We start from the raw sequence: 22830 nt of genomic DNA on the forward strand, positions 1-22830 counted from the left end.
ATACAATTGTAGAAGCCCTTGTTGTTTTTCACACTTCTGGCCAGATTCAATTCCACTTGGGCTTTAGCTTTCTTAATTCCATTCCTGGATGCTCTGAGTGTATTTCTGTGTACTTCCCAGGTTACCCATCCTTGCTTGCACTGTCTGTAGTTTTACTTTTTCTGTTTGAGTTTGGTCAGGAGATCCTTCTTCATCCATGCAGGCCTCCTGGAAATCTGCCTCACTTCCTCTTTGTTGGAATCCATTGCTTTTGAGCTTGGAGGAAGCAATCTTTGAATAATAATCAGCTTTCTTTGGCCCCTTTTCCTTCCAAAGCCTTATTCCAAAGAGCTCTACCAAGCAGACCTTTTTGAAGAGGTCAAAGTCCGCTCTTTTGTAGTCCATGGTTGTGAGGTTTGCTTATCATCCTTCTTTCTGCCATAAGGATTTTGAACTCCACCATTTCATGGCTACTGCAACCAAAGCTGTCTGTGAGTTTCATACTCCCAATAAATTCTTCCTTGTTGGTGAGAACATGGTCCAGCATAGTGCTTCTTCTTATTGGTTCCTCTGTGACTTGGAGGAAGGAGTTATTATTATCACATTCTAGGAACATCTAGGTTGTTCATGTCCTGCTGTGTTGTCCCTCCAAGACATATATATTGGTTAAAGTTCCACGTGACAAGAGCTTGTGAACGTGAGGCCACTTCTGTGTAGAGGGCCTCATCTGCACAGTCTCTGTGATCAGAGGGCCTATAGCAGACTTTTACTCTAAGGTTACCTTCACTATAAAGTCACCTCACTTAGCCATGTATTTCCGTATACTCTCAGTCATCTCCTCATCCAAACTCCGGCAGGGCCAGTCATGGTAGCCATCCCATTGCTTCTCTGTGATCCCAATGAGAATGTAGCCACATGCAGGTGTCATATACATGTTTATTCCTATTACTGTGTGCATTAGCATATAGGCATGTAACAGAGGCACCCATAGCATGTTGTCTTCCTACCTTGCTCTTTGCTAACCTGTGAATGCTGAAGGTGACCCTGCTTAATCCCCATTTTATTAATTTTGTGATCCCTATTACATCACTCCATGCCCTTTGTTCAGCAACCCCCTCCATCATTGCTATGAAAAAAAAACCAAACAAACCAACAACAAAGAGGTATCTTTTCAGAGAGGAATTAATCATTGAATCATTGAATACATGAATCATTAATGGCAAACTTTTCATTTGTACAGTTCAGCCAGGTTCTCCTGTGAATCTCACACTAGAAACACAAAGATCTGCTAATATAATGTACCTTTGGGCAAAATGGTCTCCACCTCTATTAGCTGATACCGGCTCTAATCATTTATATCACTATGAGCTACGATTAAAACCTGAGGAAAAGGAAGAGTGGGAGGTAAGAGAAAAATATATGCATAAATGCTTTTCAGTGAGTTCTAATGTCAGAATTTAATTGGTATTATTATAAAAATCTTAGTTTCGATAAGGATAGTAGAATTACCATAACGAAATATTGTTATATAAAGGAAAATTCTGTCACAGTTTGTAGAGAGTGAAGGTAATGGTATTTGCATAACAATCCTAATGATGTTATATAATAAAATGAAAAAAGTAAATAAATCTAGTTAGCTTACTTCTTGAATATGTAATTGTGATTTTCATCAATGTGTCTACTGCTGAGTATCACAATAAGTCTCTGCTCCATTTGCAAAGTTTAAGCAAAATCATCAGTTTGGTGATTCATTAAAATATTAATGAGAAATCAGTTAACGTTAATCAGCAGAACGAGAGCTAAATCACAATTCTAGGCACTCAAAAGACACGTTCAAATTTCTAAGTGCATATCTACAACTAATCACAGAAATATAAGCAGACATTCCCCTCTGACAGGCAGGGGGATACAAGCACGTCCAACTCTCTGCAAGTGCAAAATCCCATGTTTGTACCCACTTATTCAGGGGAGATGGATGCTTTGACTTAACAAAAACCCACTCTCTATCCTAGAGTACACTAAACTGTAATCCAATGAGGGAGTATCCCATGAGGTCACACATGCATCTGGGTTTGGGTCCCTGCCTGTGGCAGCCCACACTGCCTGGAATGCACAACATCAGGGAGGGATACCACTCTGTCTAGCTTAAGTAGAAGTCACAGTGCAACAGAGCAGCTTCTGATAGCATCAAACTGAAACTACAGCTACTGTGGTTTCTTGTCTTCCCTGAGTACTACAAATGGTCATGCTTCTTTAATTGTGCTTTTTTAAGCTGACTCTTTCAAAAGTCTCTCAGTAACTCCCTAGTTATTCTTAATTGGGCTTTGAGTCATCATCCTCCTCAACATGATTTGCTAGGACCGTTTTCCTCTCTCCGAAGTTCTGGGGTGTTCTACTCACACCATTTATATTGCTGTTCTCAGCTGTTGCCATTTTATTAGGAGTAGGCCACAGTTCCCACAGCTGGGATACCAGGGTAAAATGTCATCCTTAAAGTTACATTCAGATGACCTCAATGCTGCCTTAATAGCTGCTGCCTTACAGATGGAGAAAGCTACTTGCCTTGAGGGACTTCTAAAGAGAGACTGAAAGGGCCTAAGTAAGGCATTTTAACAGTGAGCTTTTAAAATTAGGCTCTAAGAAGTGTTAACTATCTGGGAGTTGGACAGCCGATAATGTTCCTTGCATGTAGATCTGAGGGAGTATTAACTTGCTAGGAGGTCTGCAGTTCTCAAGAATCATGATCTCAGTGTCACTGAAGAGCTTTCCTATTCATCCAGTTGCTAGCTTCACTTCTTTGTAATTAACATCCTAGCAAATATGCAACTGAAAATTTTGCCTTTCTGAAGTCAGTGTTATAAGCATACTTCTTGCTGATTTATTTTTTAAAATGCCCTAATTCCTTATTGTTTTTTTTTTTTTTTCCAGACAGTGCCTGTCGGAGTACAAACACAGTGCAAAATAAATAGGTTAAATGCTGGCATGAGGTATGTTGTTCAGGTCCGTTGTATGTTAGACCCTGGAGAATGGAGTGAATGGAGCTCTGAAAGACACATTCTGATCTCCGGTGGTAGGTGGATGATTGCTGTTCTGTTAGCTGTGTTTAAAATAAAAGTAGGTCAGTGTCGCAAAAGGTACCTAAATGCTAGCCCTGAAAACCTGCTTCCTCACACAGATGCTTCGTAGTGCTGGAGGAACAACTTACTGCATCTTATCATATTTTTGTGTCACTACAATTTGGTCTTACTGATCCACTCAGCATCTTGCAAAACTCTCTATGACAAACAGTGTGGAGTTTATTAGGAAGTCACTTCTGATACAGGTGTGGTTACATAAATTTTTGGTCATGTCCTGCCATTTAAAAATTGTGGTGATTTCACCTATAACTAAAGATACTTCTGTAAGAGTCATTCATTTGTTCTTTAACAACTGGACTGAAATTATTGCCCTGCCTAACAGACCATGACATAGCAGCTACTATCACATGGGAATAATTATCTGTATTTTGTTGGAATGTTAAATGTTCCAACAGAATGAGCCAAGTTGCCTCAAATCTTCTTCTACCACAACTGTATTATTCATTATTTGACATGGAGATTGCTGAAGTGCTCTTAACAGAAGAGTATATTTTAAATGTCCCACTTTCAGATCTGCCGTAGGCAATTATAGATTTGGAAAATCAATGGCCCTACTCTAAATAATAGAGAATATACATTTTGATATAATAAGACCATATTTTGCCATGGATACATAATTGCAAATGTTTCAAGAGCATTAGAGTTTTTATTAGCATCAAACTATTCAAAATTTAAGCATCTTCTCAGCCCTATTTTTTGCCCAAATGATTTTCTTGAGACTATACTAACATCATCAGAAATCCACGTAATTGTAAATTGCTTGGCAGGAATCAGGCAATTAGGAGTACTGAGCATAACGTCACTGTAGGAGGAAAAACAAGAATTACTTCTTTGTGTCTTTTGAGTCATCTTAGCATAGGCATTTCAAAAGAGAATTACTGGCAGGTACATAAACACCCAGGCAAACAAATTCTTTTTTTTTTTCCTGAGCCAAAACAAGTGACAACATATTTTTTTCTGGAATAGTCAGCAGCATTTTAAAACACATTTATGAAGGAAAAAAAATGCTTATCTAGATGATAGATAGAGAAATCATTTTATAAAACCTGGTATGATGGTATTGAGAATCCTTTATCAGATGTGGGATGCAGAGGAGAGCCAGCCAGAGAACAAAATGTCGTTCCTCATTGTATCTTCAGTGGGAAAGGGTTTTGAATCAAGGTTGAACTTGCAGGCTGCTGCCCTAGCCACTGAACACCACTTCTTTCTTGTGCTAACAGTGAAGCAAAATATTTTCTTGCTTCGTAAGGAAAAAAAAAAAGAAAAAAAATAATATTTTCTAGTGTTCTTTTTGATTATGTTTTATAAGCTCTGGAGTTGACTTAATGCATTAAATGTACTAATTATTTCATTCGTGTATCTCTTGCAGGACAGTCACCTCCTGAAAAGCCTACGATAACCAAATGCCGCTCCCCAGAAAAGGAAACATTTACCTGTTGGTGGAAACCGGGTTTAGATGGAGGGCATCCTACTAACTATACTTTACTTTACAGCAAAGAAGGGTAAGATGCTGTATATGATTATTCACTATTTTGTGAGAAAATCATGCTTAATTGTTTTTTGCATTTAAGAGATATGGGTTTTTTTGTCTTTTGTGCAAATGACATATTCTGGAATAGTACAAGCAACAACATATTTAAGGTTGAAAGAGGCTCTCTTTATAGTGTTGGCTTTTTCAGATTGTTGTGAATTGTAATGACATAGATAAACTGCCTTGAAAGTTGCAGTAGTGCAGGAACTGCAAACAAAGGTATAGCTGTGTAACACCTTGACTACAGGAAAAAAGTTTTCAAAAATGACCAGAGTTAGCTGCTTCAGGGCTAACAAAGGTTAAAGCATGTTACTGATAGGGCACTATCTAAGTGCCTCTTCAACTCTGACAGGCATGGGGCATCAAGGACTTCTCCAGGAAACTATTCTCACAGTAAACAATTTTTCCTAATGTACAGTCTGAACCTCCCCTGTTGAGAACCTTAACATCCTTTTTGTACTGTGGAGCACACAACAGCATACAAATCTTATTGAGGCTACATCAACACCATAGATAGCAGAGAATCAGCTCTTCTGATCACTAGCTGTGCTGTATTCGGTGCCCCCACAAAGCATTTTGCCCTCTTGGTTGCCTGGGCACACTGCTGACTCATCTGAACTGCTGTCTCCAGCACCTGTAGGTCCCTTCCTGCTGAAATACTCTCCAGCCACTCATCTCTGATCTCTGCCTGTGTCCAGCATTACTCTGTCCCTGATGCAACACCAAGCATTTGTCTGTGTTAAACTTCATGCCACTGCTGATTGCTGAATGCTCCAGTCTATCTAGATCACTCTGCGAGGCCTCTCATCCCTCCAGGTAGTCAGCAACTCCCAGTGAAGTGTCACTGGTGGAAGTGCTGAGGATGCATTCCACTCTTGCATCCTAGAACACTGATAAAAGTAATGAACAGAAATGAACCTGGAATGGAGCCTTGGGAAACACTGCTAGTGGCAAACTGGCAGCAGGGTGTAGCCCCATCCCCTACAGCCCTTCGAGCTCTGCCATTGAGCCATTTGAGTAACTGCTTATCTCACAGTTGAACAATTTTATTCAGAAAAAATCCTGTGAGGCAGTATCAAAGGTATTACTTTTGTACTATCAATTCTCCAAGCATCCTAGAAAAAAGTGCTAGGTGTTCTCCATGTACTTTCTTTCCGATTATTACTTTCTTTGGGAAGCTTGGGAATGGATTTGGAGGACAAGTACAAATCATGTGTTTTTGAGGAACAGGTGGTAAAAGACACAAATAAATTCTGAAAGCATATGATGTGGGCAGAATTAACTTCATTGTGAAATGAACATTGGAAATTGTCTGTTTTTAACAGATGGGTTAGAAGACTTTGGCAATTGCTTAATGGCTCTCAGAAACTTTTGGGGACCATGTAGTAGACAAGGGCATTCAGAAAAGCAACAATTGCACTCTACTACTGCATATACAGGAAGCCTGCACTCTCCAGGCTTGGTATTCTCAGTTTTGAGGTAGAGGAGTTGGGTTCTTTAATTGCTCTTTAGTGTGAAAACAGTATTATGATTTCCTTCACATTATCAGGCATATAGAATCAAATCCAGCCCTATAGAATGTTACTACAAATGCAACTATGTCTAAACAAAGTCATGTGTTTTAGTCTGTGTAATCACTGTGATTCTTTCATTTCAGAGAAGAACAAGTTTATGAATGTCCAGATTACAGAACTGCAGGCCCCAATTCCTGCTACTTTGATAAAAAACACACTTCTTTCTGGACCATATACAATATCACTGTCAAGGCAACTAATGAAATGGGAAGTAATAGCTCTGATCCTCATTATGTGGATGTGACCTACATAGGTAAGAGACAGTGTTTTCTGTGGAACCAATTAATTCAGGGTTATCAGTTTTGATGAAGAATTTTTTTTTTCCAGGTCTTCTTATAGATTGTAGTATACCCAAGTTAAAAATATTTAAGAACTGATACCATCTTGTCTGTTGTAGTAGTAAATCAGAATTCATCCTCCTAGCATTTGAAGGACAAAAGTGCTGAAACCTTTAAAGCTGCATTCAGATAATCATTTATTGGATCCACATATTTCCTCCAGTCAAGCCATAAGAAACACCATCTTGCTAAAATCCTCTACCAACTGAATTCAAATTGACCTTTTAACTAGTAATACTTAAATTTTACTACCTGAAAGTGGTTTTCTGAGATTTGATTTTCCCAGGAGAAGCTGAATCGATGTTTTTATAGCAATGTGCTGATAATCTCTCAGACTTTTTCTACAGAGTGACTGTGGACAAGTATTTTCTAAGGGAAAGCACATTACTACAAATAATGATTTTTCTATCAAGGTTGTGGCTGCTGAGAACCTGATAACTGAAAAAGGGCTTATGAAAAAAAAAAAAGAAAAAAAAAGCGTTATATTTTACCTTTATGCAGAAGAACTGACTTCTTACTTGGTAAACTTCACATCAGAAAGTGGTAAAACACATGCATTATATGCAGGAGCTCTACCTGTGAACTGGAGTAGCTCAGGCCTGGCTGGCAGAAACCCACCTTCCATTTTATTTTTGAAGCGTAGACAGGACTTTAGTGTTACTGTTTTAAGTATCCATCCCTATGCACATCAGGATAGTGCTGCTGTATTTTCTCAGTGTTAAAGATTGAAGGGGACCAGTTTTATAATTTAAATCTGTGTTTTCAGCGTCCCTACTGGTATACACCAATTTTGATAAGATTATGATACAAAACAACATTTATAACGCACCATTAATGATGTTAACTTTCTCTTAACTTTGAAATATAGTATGGAGAACAGCAACCATAAATGATGATGTGAAAAAAAGATGGTTTAGGTGGTAAATGATTCAGGCAAATTTCAATATGAACTCCGTTTATTCAGTGTTCTTCCGTGTCTTCAAATTTATAAATCCTAATTTATCAGGAAATTCTTGCTTCCTGTATTCTAGCAGTTCCAAGTTACTAGACACAGTGGAGGCGGCAATTTGCCCCACATACCACTTTGTATATTTTCCTAAGGTGCAAAGAAAAATCATTCATACTTTTACTATCAGTCCTCTTATTTTAACAGTACAGCCAGATCCTCCTGAGAATGTAACTTTAGAATTAAAAAAGCCAATAAATAGAAAACCATATCTGATATTGACATGGTCTCCACCCCCACTGGCTGATGTCAGATCTGGATGGCTTACCCTCGACTATGAATTGCGACTGAAGCCTGAGGAAGGAGAAGAATGGGAGGTAAGGATCTTGCAAGTTTTTACTTACAATTTTTCTTGGTCAGTTAGAGTTTATTAGTTATGTCCCATATCTGACTGTAATGAAGCAGACACATGGAATAATTCATCCTTTTTCAAAAGCAGTTCTTGTGTGTTCCACATATTCCTATTGCAGAGACTAGTATCCTGAGATGCTGCTGTGCGATAGCTGGTGATGAAGAACTTATTTTCAGTTGTGGCCATTATATATTAATCATATTGGCACAGTAGTTTAAATTGTTAGCTCTTATTCTGACAGGCTTATTTTTTCTGACAATTTGTTCTCAACCACAAATACTTCTTACATGACAGAAAGCTCAATGACATGATGTAAAATCATGTACATTTGTGCAAATAACCATCAGGTAATAGTTGTAATAGTTGTTATGGTCACATAATAATTATTCTCTATGCTCAGGATCTACAATTCACACAGGGGACAAATTGTAGGCTCCAGCTATTGGTATTTGGCTGTATTGCCTCTTTGTCTGCTGCATAAAAACCTAGCCAGCCATCTCTGTATTGCTTCCTGCCTTCCCTCTGCCACTGTACATCCCAGATCCTTGGCCACTGTAGAATCCACTCTTTACTACCCTGCTCCACCCTGCCATTCCTTATTTCCTCTGCAGCTTCTTCCCCAGTTGTTCTTTCTTGCCTCCTTCAGTTCTCACCATGGTGGGTCCCAGCATTGCCACATTTCATTTATACTTGTCATATGCTCTTGGTATGTCTTTATAGCAGTTTAATTTGCACACTACAGCAGAAGCAGATACCATCACCACTGCATTATGTTAGAAAGTTGAACTACAGAAATAAAATAAATGTAACGTTACTTCAATGGCCTGTGTAACAATTATTAGGAAGATACCCAGTTTTATGCAGGTCACACCAAAAGTAATGCTTCCATTTATTTCCATGGAAAATAAAACAGATAGAGAGAGCACAATAACACTATTTGATAGAACAAATTTTCAGAGAAAAAAAAAAACAGTGTTTTCCAGCATAGTCATCACCATTATCTGTAAATAGCAATGAACAAGAGCCTGCATGCCATGCTTGTAAAAAATCTGTACCGGTGGCGATGACCCACTGTCACCACTCACGCACCACTCACACCACTCACCGCATCACTGTGCTCACAGCCACTGTTTGATCTCTATAAACATTCAGCAAGCATCAGTGAATATCAGTAAGTGCCATTTTTTCCACATGGAGGAATTCAGTGACACACCGTGGCTTCAGATGCACTTGATGTCAGACTCCATTCTGTCAGGCTGCTCCTCTGCTGCCATCTGTTGCACAGCAACAAAATGTAATGGGATATTGGTGGGAAGAACCCCTACTGACATTCCACCAACATCCACCTCTGACATCATGGTCCAGCATCATAAAATAGGAAGCATTACTTTCAGAACAGCCCTGATATGTCCCCAACTTGATTATCAGGACTAAACTAGCTATGATTTTCTTTGAAAAATATCTAAATTTTATACGGATTTTATGATTTTTAATTCATTTTCAGACTATTTTTGTTGGACAGCAAACACAATATAAAATGTTTAGTTTAAATCCAGGAAAGAAGTACATTATACAGATTCACTGCAAACCAGACCACCATGGATTATGGAGTGAATGGAGCTCAGAGAAGTATATTCAAATTCCAAATGGTGAGTGGCCATGTGCCCTTTCGATAACTGTTGTTTCATGAAGTTCATGTAATGCTTCTGTTAGTTGTCCATAGTACCCATACAGATTGACAGCCCACTGTTTCCTAGGACAGGTAGGAAAATCATTGCTAAGGTAACTGAATTCTCAGCTTCCCTGCACCATAGGGGACATTTAGCTGTACCCTTCATTAATCTTGGGAGTTAAACAGATAAATCAATTTTCTTACAAACTTAAAGTACATCCTTTCTGTTTATTGCCTCATTCATATTTATTCTCATGACGGTGGTTTTTAATAAAAGGAGTGATAATAACTTAATTAAAAGTGCTAGGTAGACAACAAAGTGACTACATTAAATAGAAATCTTTAAAAATATATAACTGTAGACCATTCTATCTGAAATTTAATTATGTCTGTATTTGATAATGAAATTACTAATATTAGCCTAAGTGGATTTGAACACTGTGAAAAATATTTCCATCTGCATGCATTTTAATAACTTTTTCACAGGAGTTTATTTCCTGCACAATGCTATTAATAAGAAGTATATTAGTTACCAGATGTTGCACTGATTATTGAGATAAGTCTGGGCTAGTAGAGGCCTCTGGATCCAATACCAACTTTGGAAGATTTAACCACTTTTTCAAATAAAAGAAATTTGATACTTTTTGTGCATTCTGACTGTATTTCCTAGTGCATCCTTAAATAATTCCCTTTGTTTCCTAGACTTCAGAGTAAAAGATATGATTGTGTGGATCATCTTGGGTGTCTTGTCATCTCTCATATGTTTAATCATGAGCTGGACAATGATTTTAAAAGGGTACAGGTAAGTCAGAAATTTCATAATTCTGTGTAGCTATAAACTCATAAAACTTTTCCAAAAATAAGCTATTAACATTTGATTTACTTTCATATCGATTTTAGCTTTCTTAATAAGAGAGATACATAGCATAAATTACAGATTTATTACTTTGTATTTGCAACTGGTAGAGAAGTATTTCTGTTCTTCAGGTCTCAGTCTTCTTGGTCTTTTTGGTAAAGACAACTGGTATTAGATCTGACCATCCCAGTTAGTACTTAGCAGATATCACTTTAAGTATTCCTGCTTCTTGAAGATGCACATTATAGGTTCGGCCTAATTTTCCTAGTGAAATAAGGTTATATTATGAATTCAGTCTTTTTGCCTACCTGTCTGTAAATTCCCCAAATTTGATAAACCGTATTATAATTCCAGCTAAATCTGAAAGGGAAAGTTGTCACAATGTTTATATCTTTCATACAAGTCCAGCAAAAATAATGTCTGAGTAGAGCAAAGGGAAAGAAACTGCTGATGGAAAAGCAATCAGAAGTCATTCATCATTAGTATGAATAAAATGACAATTAAGTGTGTATAAGAGACCCACTGGTCTTCCTGGATTGTGCCCAACTGATCTAGTCAGTGATGAAGTTACAGTGCATGTTCTATTGGCAAATTTGCTAAGGATGCATTCCGCTGATGTAAATGAACAGGACTGGCCTTAGAATTGAGCCCTGGGGAACACTGCTAGTAACTGGCCACCAGCCAGGTGTAGACTTATTCCCTGCAACCCTTGGAACTCTACAATTGAGTCAGTTCATCATCCACTGGGGTATGAGCCTGTTTGTCTCTCAGTTGGACCATTTGTCCAGAAGGATGCTGTAAGGGACAATATGAAAGGCCTTACTGAAATCTGGAAATATTACATTTCCTGCCTACCTTTCATCCACCAAGCAAGTGGCTTTTTCAGAGAAGGAGGTCAAATTCGTAAGATAGGACTTTTCCTTCATCCCATCAGTCCCTCCAGTGTTAAGCTAATAGAACTATTCCGTTACACTTTTGGTGACCACATATGGAAAGTCACTGCTCCCCTAATCATGGTCCTCTATCTCTGAGGTCTGAGCAGACCAAGCTCTGTTGTTACTATTAAAGACTGAGGCAAAAAAATGCATTAAATATTTCCACTTCTTCCTCCTCCTTAATTGCTTGGTGACTAACCACTACAGATACCAATCCAATGTTTTTCTTTTACTTCCTCGTGCTGTTTAAAGTCATTTTTGTTGTCTGGCACCCCACTGGCCCATGTGAATGCAAGCTATGGCTTTTCTTGGTTTCTCTCCAGACATTAACTGCATCTCTGTTCTGTTCCTAAGCATGACCTTGCTTCCAGAGACCATATACTTTCTTTTTTTACCCTGTTCAGCCAGGTTGGTCTTCTGGCCCAGGTGCTTGACTAACAACAAAATGAGATTGCCTTCTCCAGGGCTTTTAGAAGTTGGTTGTTGAAAAGTGACCAGTTCCATATCTATCTATATCTATCTACCTATCTATCTACATCGCTAGAGTTGATTCCTGGGCTACACTGCTAACTAGCTCCCTGAGAAGCTTAAGATTTTCTTTTTTCAAGTCCAGAGTGGCAACTCTGCTAAACTTTTTTCTTTAGTCATCCTTTTCTTTTAGTTGTCTCCCCGAGGCCCTGAATTCTCAGATAGATCTCAGGCTTCCTATTGCTATGTCATTGGTACACACATGAATGTGAAGATGGTTGGACCAGATGAACTTATAGGTGGTTTCCAACCTTGTGATTCTATGATTCTATGAAAGAGACGGAATGGGTAGGAGGGGGCCTATATTTTTATCTCCTGCATTTGTTCTGTTTGTGTTTTGTTTTGTTTTTCTAGGATGATATCTTTTATCCTACCACCAGTTCCAGGACCAAAGATAAAAGGCATAGATACACATCTGTTAGAGGTGAGTTCCGTTGATAACGGCAAAAGAGTTTGCCGTTACTTACTTTTCCAGATTCTGTAACAGTAAAAATAATTACTATAATTAAGTATAAAACAGATTTAATTTAGTCAGTGTTAAAAATAAGCAAAACTTTCAGTTTGATCATCAAGAAGGTTATGTATGAGATACGGTTTTGCCTGGCACTAGAAGTAGTAGGACATTTGATGACAGGGTATGTAACTGCAGTTTCTTCCTGGGGCACCACAAGATCTTAATTCTTACATGACCTAAGTAGTTCTTATGGAAGTCATTCTCCACAGTCTCTTGCCATGTTGAGGAGACAAGGGCATAGCTGATCTGTCATTCTCCCCCATTTCCTCCTTGCCAAACCTTTGAAGCCCTTATTTGCAGAAGTTCCCCAGTCCTTCCATTTTAGAATGAAGTCTGGGAATGTCTCCCTCCAGAGGGAACTCAGAGGAAGTTCTTTTGTTCTTTCACTGTTTTCTGCAGTTGTGTAAATTAATTTTAGGTCTAGAGATGTAACAAACAGTTTGCATACTAAATATGTAAACTGTTTATAATTGTACTAGTCAAATAATCCCTACTGTTTGTAGTGAAGAAATAACATTGTCTTATCTGGTATGCCCTTAGACAGGGAAATCTGAAGAACTGTTGAGTGCACTTGGTTGCCATGGTTTCCCTCCAACATCAGACTGTGAGGAACTACTGATTGAGTATCTGGAAGTAGAGGACAGCGAGGATCATCAGCTTATGCCAAGTCATGACAATGGTCGACCCAGTAAAAATGCAAAAATTACACCCAAGGAAACAGACAGAGACTCAGGACGAGGGAGCTGTGATAGCCCTTCTCTGCTTTCTGAAAAATGCAGGGAGACCTGTGCCCTTCCATCAACACTTCAAACACAAGATGTAAGAGATGTTCCAGAAAAGAAAGCAGGGAAAAGGAGCTGGGAAAGTCACTGTGTAGCCTCAGAACGAAAAGCGCTCCTTTCTAACAATGAGAGTGCAAGATCCACATGGCCTGCAGTTCAGTTTCCTAACAATCAGCCTCCTGTTTTTGCATATCACAGCATTGTAGAAGCTAACAAGATAACACTGACTACCACAAATATGAATGTTGGAGCAGTTTTGGTGGAAAATGAAGGAAGGCATCAATCACTGTATTCTATCACTGAAACCATCCCTGGAGGCATGGAAGAGATGGAAAATTTGCATTCCAAAACTGAGCAAACCACAGCACAGGTCAAACAAAACAGATCTAATGAAAAGACACCATTTTTGGATGCTGCGCTCATGGATTATGTAGAAGTTCACAAAGTCAGACAGGATGAGGAACCAACAGTATTACTGAAACATAAAGAAAAGAGTGGAAAGATTGAAAAATACACTATTTCAGGAGCCAGCAAAGAATACACAAAGGTCTCAACAGTTGTGGACCGTAATATTTTAGTATTAATGCCAGATTCACGAGTTCTGCACACACCTGCGTCCCAAGAACCTGCAAAAGAGACGTCTCAGAACCGTCAGCAAAGTCAAGTGGATACAAACATGAGCTACTGTCTGACAGCTCCACGTGACTGCAAAAGAGAAACTAGTGGATCAGACTACATGGACCCATCCTCATTTATGCCCTCCTTTAAATAACTAAAAGTTTGATCACTCTTCATCAGGTAATGCTACAGAATGAATCAAATACAATCAGTATAATAATGCTATGGTTTAAGATTATGCTACTACATCACAACTGTAGCTTGTACCTTTTCCTAGCTGATAAGTCTGTGATCTACGCTTGATTTTGTTAATAGTTATGTACAATAAAAAAAAAAAAAAAGACCACATAGCACATAGTTCCTTTAAAAAATAACCTTCTACATGTATTATATAAAGGATAGAATAAACTATGGATTGACATAATAATCACAGAAGTAAATCCTGGATCACTGACACACGATTCTTACAGAAGGAAATGTGGAAATGGTACTCTGTGCCATGAAAAATACATTATGAATTAATTATTCAGTTCTGCAGTTCTTCTGTAATTTGATTAAACCTAAGGGAATTTGCAGATTCAACAAAGACTGAGATTGCTTTGGCTTGGTGCATCATAATTGTCTGAGCAGTTTCTAAGTCAGATATATCATTACACAGTAACACTGATATACAATGTATTTTTTTCTGAATGTATTGTGACACTAGATTAAGTTTTCTTTATATTTTTTCTCAATCTTAAGAAAAATGAAGCTCTTATGTATGAAAAAATCATATATGAAAGAGAATATATATAACTAATAGCATTAAAATAACAAATTCTTCACAGTATGACAGAAAACTTTGCATCCTATTCCAATCAAATCAAAATCAAAACCACAAAAACAGGACACTATTTGTTACACTGCCTTACTGTATATATGATACAATTCTACTTTAGTACAATCCCATACATATAACAATGTATTTTTAAAGGCTATTTTTCTATTACCAAGAAGAAAAAAAAAAGCAAAATAAAATATTTTTTAATTTCCCAATGTTATTTTGCTAATTAAGAGCTGAAACAGAAGTAACAAGTAAAGCTGCCATTTCTATACAAAGCATAAAATTAAACTTTATACTAATTAAGAATATGAAGTAATTTTTAAACTATATTTCTAATATATTGCTGATGTATTACTATTTGAATTGTAAATTATTTATTTCAGATGTTTTTTACCAGCTGTTATTATAAAATTAAAATAGAATCTAGGTTTTGAGAGTAAAGCTTCTTTCCCACTTAGTTTGTACTCTTGTCAATCACGATCATCTGCATCGTTAGCCATTGTGTACATTTTTACCTGAGCTTGGAAGGCAGGTTTGAAGACAAACTTGTCATAATGAACTCACCAAAATGAATTCTGGAATTCATTCTCCGCAGTCAGAATATGAGGCATAACCTCATAGTCAGTGCTCTGCTGAAATAGTGATGGGAGTGAGAGAAGAGTCCATGTAGCTGGGCTGGACAGCTGCCCAAGGAACAGCAGTAGAGACACTGCAGATTTTTCTTACCATGTGTAACTGAAGGAGGACTCAAAGTTGTAATGCAATCACTATGAACTCATTACAGCCCTTCTTGAAACAAAAGTTTAATATACTCCAGGAAAGTAAGAACAAGTGATGGCTGATTAAAACTGGGTCAAGTATTTAGCAAGTAGCACTAGCTTCAGGGGGAATTAGGAACATAAAGTAAACAAAATTGTACTCCACATGTTGCAGAAAGTATATTTACCATAGATGAGCTCTCTTCTTTCTTGTCCTTCCTGTACAGCTTCATATTTCTCTAGCTTTTTTATGATTTTTTGCACTGAGGCAGCCTTCCTGCAGTGTCAGGCAATCACCTTCTGCAGAGCCACACAAAACAGATTCTCTGATTTTGAATGTTACAGAAGGCTGCATCTACTTTGTCAAATCAGATTCTCATATTATACTTCCATGCCATGGAACTGCTCAAATATAGATCTGTTAAGTTGTCTAGTCCTGTCACTGGCAGGACTTTAGATTATAACTAATTATCTGTGTGTATATAAACACATGTTGGGGATACTGCAACTCTTACTTTAGGCATCAAATGTAGAGCCTGTGAACTCTGCTTACAATGTACTGCTGTTCTGGAGGCTGATCTGGGCAATTCGGATGTTCTACTGGATGCGTAGCAAGAGATCTTAAATTCTTAATTCAGCCACTCAGTTTAGCACTTGAAGACATGAAGAGCAGCCAAGCATAAAATTTTGTTTAGTTATAGGTAACAGGACAATGTTATTGTAGCATTTGAGGTATATCTTATGGATTTTCTAGAAATATTAAGAAGTACTGAAAAGAAATTATCAAGCTATCAGTTTTGCAGGACAGTAATATGTGTCCATGTGTTTAAGCTGATAGTATACTATCTCCTTCTGACAGTGCTTCATCCTTCTGATTGTAATGCTCCATTTTTCTGACTGAGTCTCAAAGAGCTGATCCATATAAGACATGTTCTCTTACCTTACACAGGTAGCCATACCTGAGCCAAGCAGTTATTTTCTACTCCTAGCAGCACGTATAAGGATGTGCTGCTGCAGGCCTTTTTTTTTTTTTATCCCTCTAGTGATGCATATAGAATCTTATCAGACTACAGCTTAATGATGTTCCTCACATAGTGCATTTTTTGGGCCGTTATTCAGATTGTTACAGAGCATGTGACAAGGTGTCAGCAGCAGGCTGTTGCTATTCTACTGGTTACATTTGATCATAGGCAGGCAGATACAACTTTTAGCAGATTTTAAGTGTATTATTTGCCCTGCCTAACTGAAAGTATCTGCATGTGTACCTGGTTTTTATTATAGGCATAGAGTCTAGAGTATGATTTTCCTGAAAAATACCTGTTCCTGCTTCAGGAAGAGATACTCTAAACTCCATTGACTGTTACTACGTTTGTCTATCCTAGATTGCTCTAATCGGAGTGTATGGCTCTCTAGTCAGAAAATCAAAAGTCAAATCTTTTTTTCAGAAATATTTTTTAAATTGACACTGCTTAAGTTGAAAAAATATAGGCTGTGTTAATATTGTGAGGTATGTCCAGTTCTAATGCAGCTGTTGGGTCCCAGGAACATCATTAACACCTTGAATTCATGAAACCCAAAAGATCAGCTTTTCTTCTAAGTTGCCAGAAGAAAAAAACAATCAAACAAACAAAAAAACAAGAGTATTTTTCCATGAAAAAAAGCAAAAACCAAGATTGCAAGGTACTAAAAAGAAGGCCCCTCCAATAGTTCACAGATTCTCCACCAGGAAGAAAACTGAGTCAGAGTTTTTCTATGCCTATCCATAAATTAGTTCTGAAACTGCAAGATAGCTGTAGCTTAAATTACTTTATGGGGCATAAATTCTTTTCCATCTTTGCCAATGAGAGTCCCATGATGCCAAATCATCATGGCTTTCTGTGAAGTCAGGAATTCTACCATAGTGGAAGTGACACATTTTTGGTTGCTCAGAAGTAACCAAGCTTTTTGAAGAATCTGCTAACTAAATATGACTGGAACACATTTTTCATGAACATACGTCATTCTTTAAGATGAAAAAATGTGCAGTTGGATTGTTTTTCCTTTGGATGCACTTTCATTGTCGAAAACAAGCTGCTACTTCCCAGTTGGGAGTAACACCTTCTAAAAGTGGCCTTGAACATCTATATAGAAATTTTGCACATCAAAAGAGAATAAATTCTGTAAAATCAGAATAATCTTCAGCTAAGTTTGAGGGCCTTTGGATGCTGAAATATTTCATTCTGTCTTGTTTGCAACATTATTTTTTATTACAGCTCTTCAAGGAATAGTTTTTTATTATGAAATAGATGAGATTTTGTAGCAATTGTACACAGTGGAATCTTGTAAAGGTATGATATACCCTCATGTAATAAAAGGCTCCTGACACCTCCTTTGATATACAGTGGTTAAACATGTAACAGAGTTTACCCCCAGGAATTGAGATTAGCCCCCTCGGTCTTGCACCAAATTTCTTACTTTGAGTGAAGTTTGAATGTTTGGAGGTTTTTTTGTGTGTGTGTGTTAAATGTGTCACTTTTAAATTTCAGTAGCATAAAAGGCTTAAAAAGCTCTTCAGAAAATTAATTTTATTCAAATTATATATATATATTCATAAATTTGAATATATATTTTAATTAATAATTTTATTATCAGTTTTCTTCAGTATTGAGAAATATAGCTCATTCTGGCTTTTCAAATTAGACTTTTTCTTTTAGCAAGGACAACTTTGATGTACAATTCTAGTATTTCAATATGGTGTTCCTGACTTGAAGAAATCTAATTTACTGAAGTGGACATGTGCTGCCAAAACTTACTTTCACATAAAATGAAGGTTTGAGGAATGCTCTTGATGATACTCTGTAACTACAAAGGATTATTTAATTAAAATGTAGTCAACTGACCTTATATAATACTAATAAGGGGATATATGTATTTATAGAACAAACTGAAACACAAAAAATATAGTGCTAATTAGTTTATGTTACAGTAGTGAATTTTGTGGTGTATTTGTTTATGTGTATATGTTTAGATGGCTGGAAAATCTATAGTTGCTTTAAATGTTGTTAAGTATTTAAAGGGTAGTAATAGCAAACGTTAAAAGTGAATAAGAAGCATTTTATTTGTTATCTCTGAAGCACTGTATATGTGGAGTTCACATCATTAAGCCTGTAAATGTGTTTGGTAATTTCTCATCAACTTTAAAGAATATGAAAGTGTTGGGCAAGGATACCAAAGTCATCTAAGCCAGTTTATGAATAGTAGATATTTTCTACAAAGCCATAAAGACAAATGAAATGAAAGTTTCATGAGATCAGGCACCATATGCTTAAAGAATCACTACCTCAGATGTTTTCTGATTTTTTTTTTCCACTCCCTTTAAAAAAGCAGACAAGCATTTTCCTTTGTGTGTCAAACTGCAAACGATTTAAAAAGTTGTGCTTGTAATGTCTAAATTGTTTTTAATGAACAGCTTGTCATGAAATCCTCATTTTTGTCCCACTAGTATGGGATGTTAGAGATGCACAGCTAAATAAGAAGAGTTGTTACATGGGGAAAAAAAAAAAAAAAAACAGTGAAGAAGTTTTCATCTTGTAGGGAAAGCCATGCTGACCAGCTTGGCAATCACAATTTTCCCCTTTATGTTTTTTGCCACTGCCTGTGTGCTCAACTCACTAGAACTGAGCAAGCTGAGTTCTCAGAGATGCTCTGATTCCGGATCCTGCCAATGGAACTAAGCATCTATTAGTACTTACTATTTAGGAAGTTTTCTGTTGAGTTTCTGAGAAGGAAATCTTCAAACAGTTCCTGAGTAAGTGAAAATGGAGCCTAGTCCTGCTTTCAACTGTCACAGAACACAGACTGAAAACCAAGTCACTGACTTTCTTCAGCTCCAGTGATAGTGGTGTGGAAGGATTGACTGATTTACACTGAGCTAGGAAAATCTTATGGCTCGGCCTTGAAAACCCTTTTGAAGCAAATAAAGGAATTTCTTCATCTTTCCTGCGTATGTCAAGAAGGAGATAAGGATGAATGGAATACAGAAATACACTGTGTATGATGAAGGAAAGAGTAGTTTATGATGGGAGGAGGGACATGGTTGCTGCATATGTCAGAACAGAAGAGTACAGTCAGTACACTGGAGGATGATGACTGCAGTTGAGAAGACAGGGAGGGAGAACAAAAAATGAAAACAAAAGAATAAAATGTAAGAGTAGATTTAAAAAAAAAAAAAAGTTGAACAGTAAAGTGATAAACATGCTTTTAATGGGAAAAAAAATACTTCTACATCAAAAATGGGAATACATACAGCTACTTGAGATAGTCCACAAAAAATAGTGCTCAGTATGTGCTAACCAGTTGGTAAGATGCTGAAATTGGCTACTACAGATCATCTATTACATAAAAGGTGAAAAAGACTAATACATAAAAGTTGGTCACTCTGTTTATATTAATTATGGGGTTTTCTCCCGATAATCTGGTATTGGTCCCTGACAAACCATGTTTGAAGGGCCAGGCCCCTCATCTAATCTGCTGTTGCATTTGCTACATTCCTAAGGAAAAATTAAAAATAATAAAGTTTGTCACACTGTCTTTAAATAAAATTTCATTTCTTTTTACTTTTTTTTTAACAGATGATTCTTATTTATCCATTTACAATGTCTCACAGATACACTTACCACTCTTAAGCATTCTTCTATTGATTAAATGACCGATAAGCTCCAAGAGATAAAGAATTTTGTGGAGAGTAGTAAATGATTGGTAGACATTTTTGGGCATTGTTTCAGTTTGTATCTGTGACAATAGAAACATATATGACAATATATGATAGTCATTAACACTTTCCTTAACCACAAAGTCCATGTCTTGGTGATAAATTCCAAGATTTACCAAGACATTTAAAATACATTTTTGCCATTTAATATAAGTTTTTAAGAGAGGCAATGCATGTCGAAAGTAATTCAGAGAAATGTCTGAATTATTTGTATGGCCTCTTGCCACACTGATAGGCTAAAAACTGGGTGTATACTCAACATCAGTGCACAGAGAAGTTAGAAATAAGGAAGATTTTTCACATTTTTTATTATCAGAATTCAGAGCTATTATGCAGTTCGACTCTGTGGTGCTGCTTGTTTTGGTCTATGTCTTTATCTGATAATTTTTTCTTTGGAGAATGCTGCTTCTGTTTTAGTGAGCTGCTCAGTACCCTCACCTCATTTTGACATAAGTAAAAATGGACAGATTTCACTTCATTTCCTACAAGGATCGTAATGGTCAGATATAAAGACTGAGTAAATTTTTAGAGGATGCTGGGAATCTCTGTAGATGTCACTAGTAGAAAGTATCCCTTGAGTAGGACAGAAAACTATATATGTTAAGGAATACACAGATTTTTCGACAAAATACAGTTTTATGATATCAGACAATATGTTTTAATATTCATAATGCTGTAGACTACTCTGAACTCTCATTCCCGAATCCATCATTCCAGAAGGAAGAGGAAAAACTACTACTCAGATATACTCAGAAGGAATCCCCTGGGCTGATACACTGTTGTTCATTTTTCATCTTGTAAAGCAATTTTTAATTCTGACCACAAATACCACTCTTCATCTGGAATGACACAGCCATCTGTTTTGTAAATGCATTATATTTGTCAGAGATACTCAGCACTGTCTGAATTTCTGAAATCTTTATATTGTGCTTCATATAATTTTTTTGAGTCAATGTATAGAACAGCGACATCAAATTTCCTGCTCTGCTTTTTCCAGGTACTGTCCAGGAAAAAAAAAATACCAAAAACCACTGATTAATTGTATTCATTCAAATTTCTGACATGCTGTTAAATGCAGGGGAAAGTCTCTGGACCTTCCTTGTCTTTGATAGTGGCAGCAGGTCTCTCAAAGAAACTTAGGTATAAATCAAATTGCATGTTCTGAACAGCATGCACAATAAACAACATGCTTCTCAACTAAGAAAGAGACAGTCCAATATTTAAAGTTTTTTGTTTCTTTTTTTTTTTATATTTGCATAGACAAATTCATTCTTAGCCTTTCAATAAAAGCTAGGCATTTTTTTCAATTACATTTTCAGAATTTGCATGCAATTTGGAACATTCAAGTTATTGTAGTGTCATTACTTTAGCAGCACAGTGACTTCAAGCACAATTATTCTATGAACCAAACCCAAATGTTTTGTAAATTTCTAAAATTAAAAAAAAATTATAGAAAGTAGATTTCATATTCAGTATGTACATTGGTTGGAACGTATTGGTATAAAAACAGTTGCTCAGGAATTCTTCGTTGTTTCTAAGTGTAGTTGAAGGAAAATGCTTTAAAATTATGCATTTTTTAAGTTCTTAATATCAAAAATGCTGGCTTTAATAAAATCTGTTAGCAATTTCACTTGTAAGATCAATATTGTTACTGAAGTCTGTAGCTTTCTGGTGGATTTTTCTACATTTTGTCATTGTAAAATCTCTTTGCAATGGTGTTTGCATTTCAATTTAATAAAAGCTCTTGAATAGAATTCACAAAATATTCTAGTTTTCCTCCTAAAAAAATATATATTAATTCCACTATATATAAAAAGGAAAAATCAGAATTCAGCACAGTTTGTAGGACAGGTTCCCACATATTCCACATGTTGAAGGCCCAGTGATAGATATGTTTAGCCCACTGAATATGCAGGAGACCTCATACTGCATTATTGAAAGAGCCATGTACATCCATACATCCAAACCTGAGTATAAAAGAATCTCCTTTGTGAAGAGGAAGGGCTTCTGATTTCCTGGAGAAGCTGTTTGGTTTACTCATGTTTATTTTCACTCCTAGACATATTCTTCAGAGAACAAAACAAGTAGTATATTTACCTAATCCAAACTTGTGGAAGAGAAGGCAGAACTGGAGGCAAGTGTGAGTTGCTATTGCCTACAATTGGACTGTGAGGTTTCATGGAAATTACAGAGTAAATGCAGAAAGCTCCTTCACAAGGTCACTACTTTTAGGCTCATGTTTCCTTATAGTTCTCTTTTATTTTTCTTCCACTGAAATTCAGGCATTTTGAGTTTTCACAAGTTTTTCACAAGTTTGATTGAAGTTTGACTGAAGAAGTTTGAGAATTTGGAAGTACAAATGTATGTAAGTAGTTCACTCGTTAGCAGAAAGTGGAAATCTCTGACCCATCACAGCAACATCAGAACATTTTCCTGCAGAACTGGGGCTGCATTTCAGGGTAGGCAGTCTTCTACCTCCAGGGTTGCTAGGGTTTTTTTTGCAAAATATTGCAAAATATTATCCATATGAATCACAGAATGTTTGGGTTGGAAGGGACCTTTAAGATCATCTAGTTCCAACCCCCTGCTATAGGCAGGGACACCACCTTCTACACAAGGTTGCTCAGAGCCCCATCCAGTCTAGCCTTCAATGCTTCCAGGGAGGGGACATTCACAA

At 36.9% G+C, this 22830-nt stretch overlaps 1 protein-coding gene across 26 annotated transcripts in view; it reads left to right on the forward strand.

Moving 5' to 3' along the window:
- Positions 1–17922, forward strand: part of PRLR (prolactin receptor) — a 175010-nt gene extending 157088 nt beyond the window's left edge. For all 26 annotated transcript variants that reach the window (XM_090132314.1, XM_090132306.1, XM_090132308.1 and 23 more), the window contains 9 exons: positions 1220–1383; positions 2908–3049; positions 4486–4618; positions 6305–6474; positions 7713–7882; positions 9422–9566; positions 10292–10391; positions 12263–12332; positions 12963–17922. In XM_090132314.1, the coding sequence (XP_089988440.1) occupies positions 1220–1383; positions 2908–3049; positions 4486–4618; positions 6305–6474; positions 7713–7882; positions 9422–9566; positions 10292–10391; positions 12263–12332; positions 12963–13976 (2108 nt within the window). In that variant the 3' untranslated portion in view covers positions 13977–17922. The remainder of the gene's footprint in view (positions 1–1219; positions 1384–2907; positions 3050–4485; positions 4619–6304; positions 6475–7712; positions 7883–9421; positions 9567–10291; positions 10392–12262; positions 12333–12962) is intronic.
- The last annotated feature ends 4908 nt before the right edge of the window (positions 17923–22830 follow it).

This window comes from Phasianus colchicus, chromosome Z, assembly GCF_987193195.1.
Source record: "Phasianus colchicus chromosome Z, bPhaCol1.hap1.1, whole genome shotgun sequence".
NCBI classification, from domain to species: domain Eukaryota; kingdom Metazoa; phylum Chordata; class Aves; order Galliformes; family Phasianidae; genus Phasianus; species Phasianus colchicus.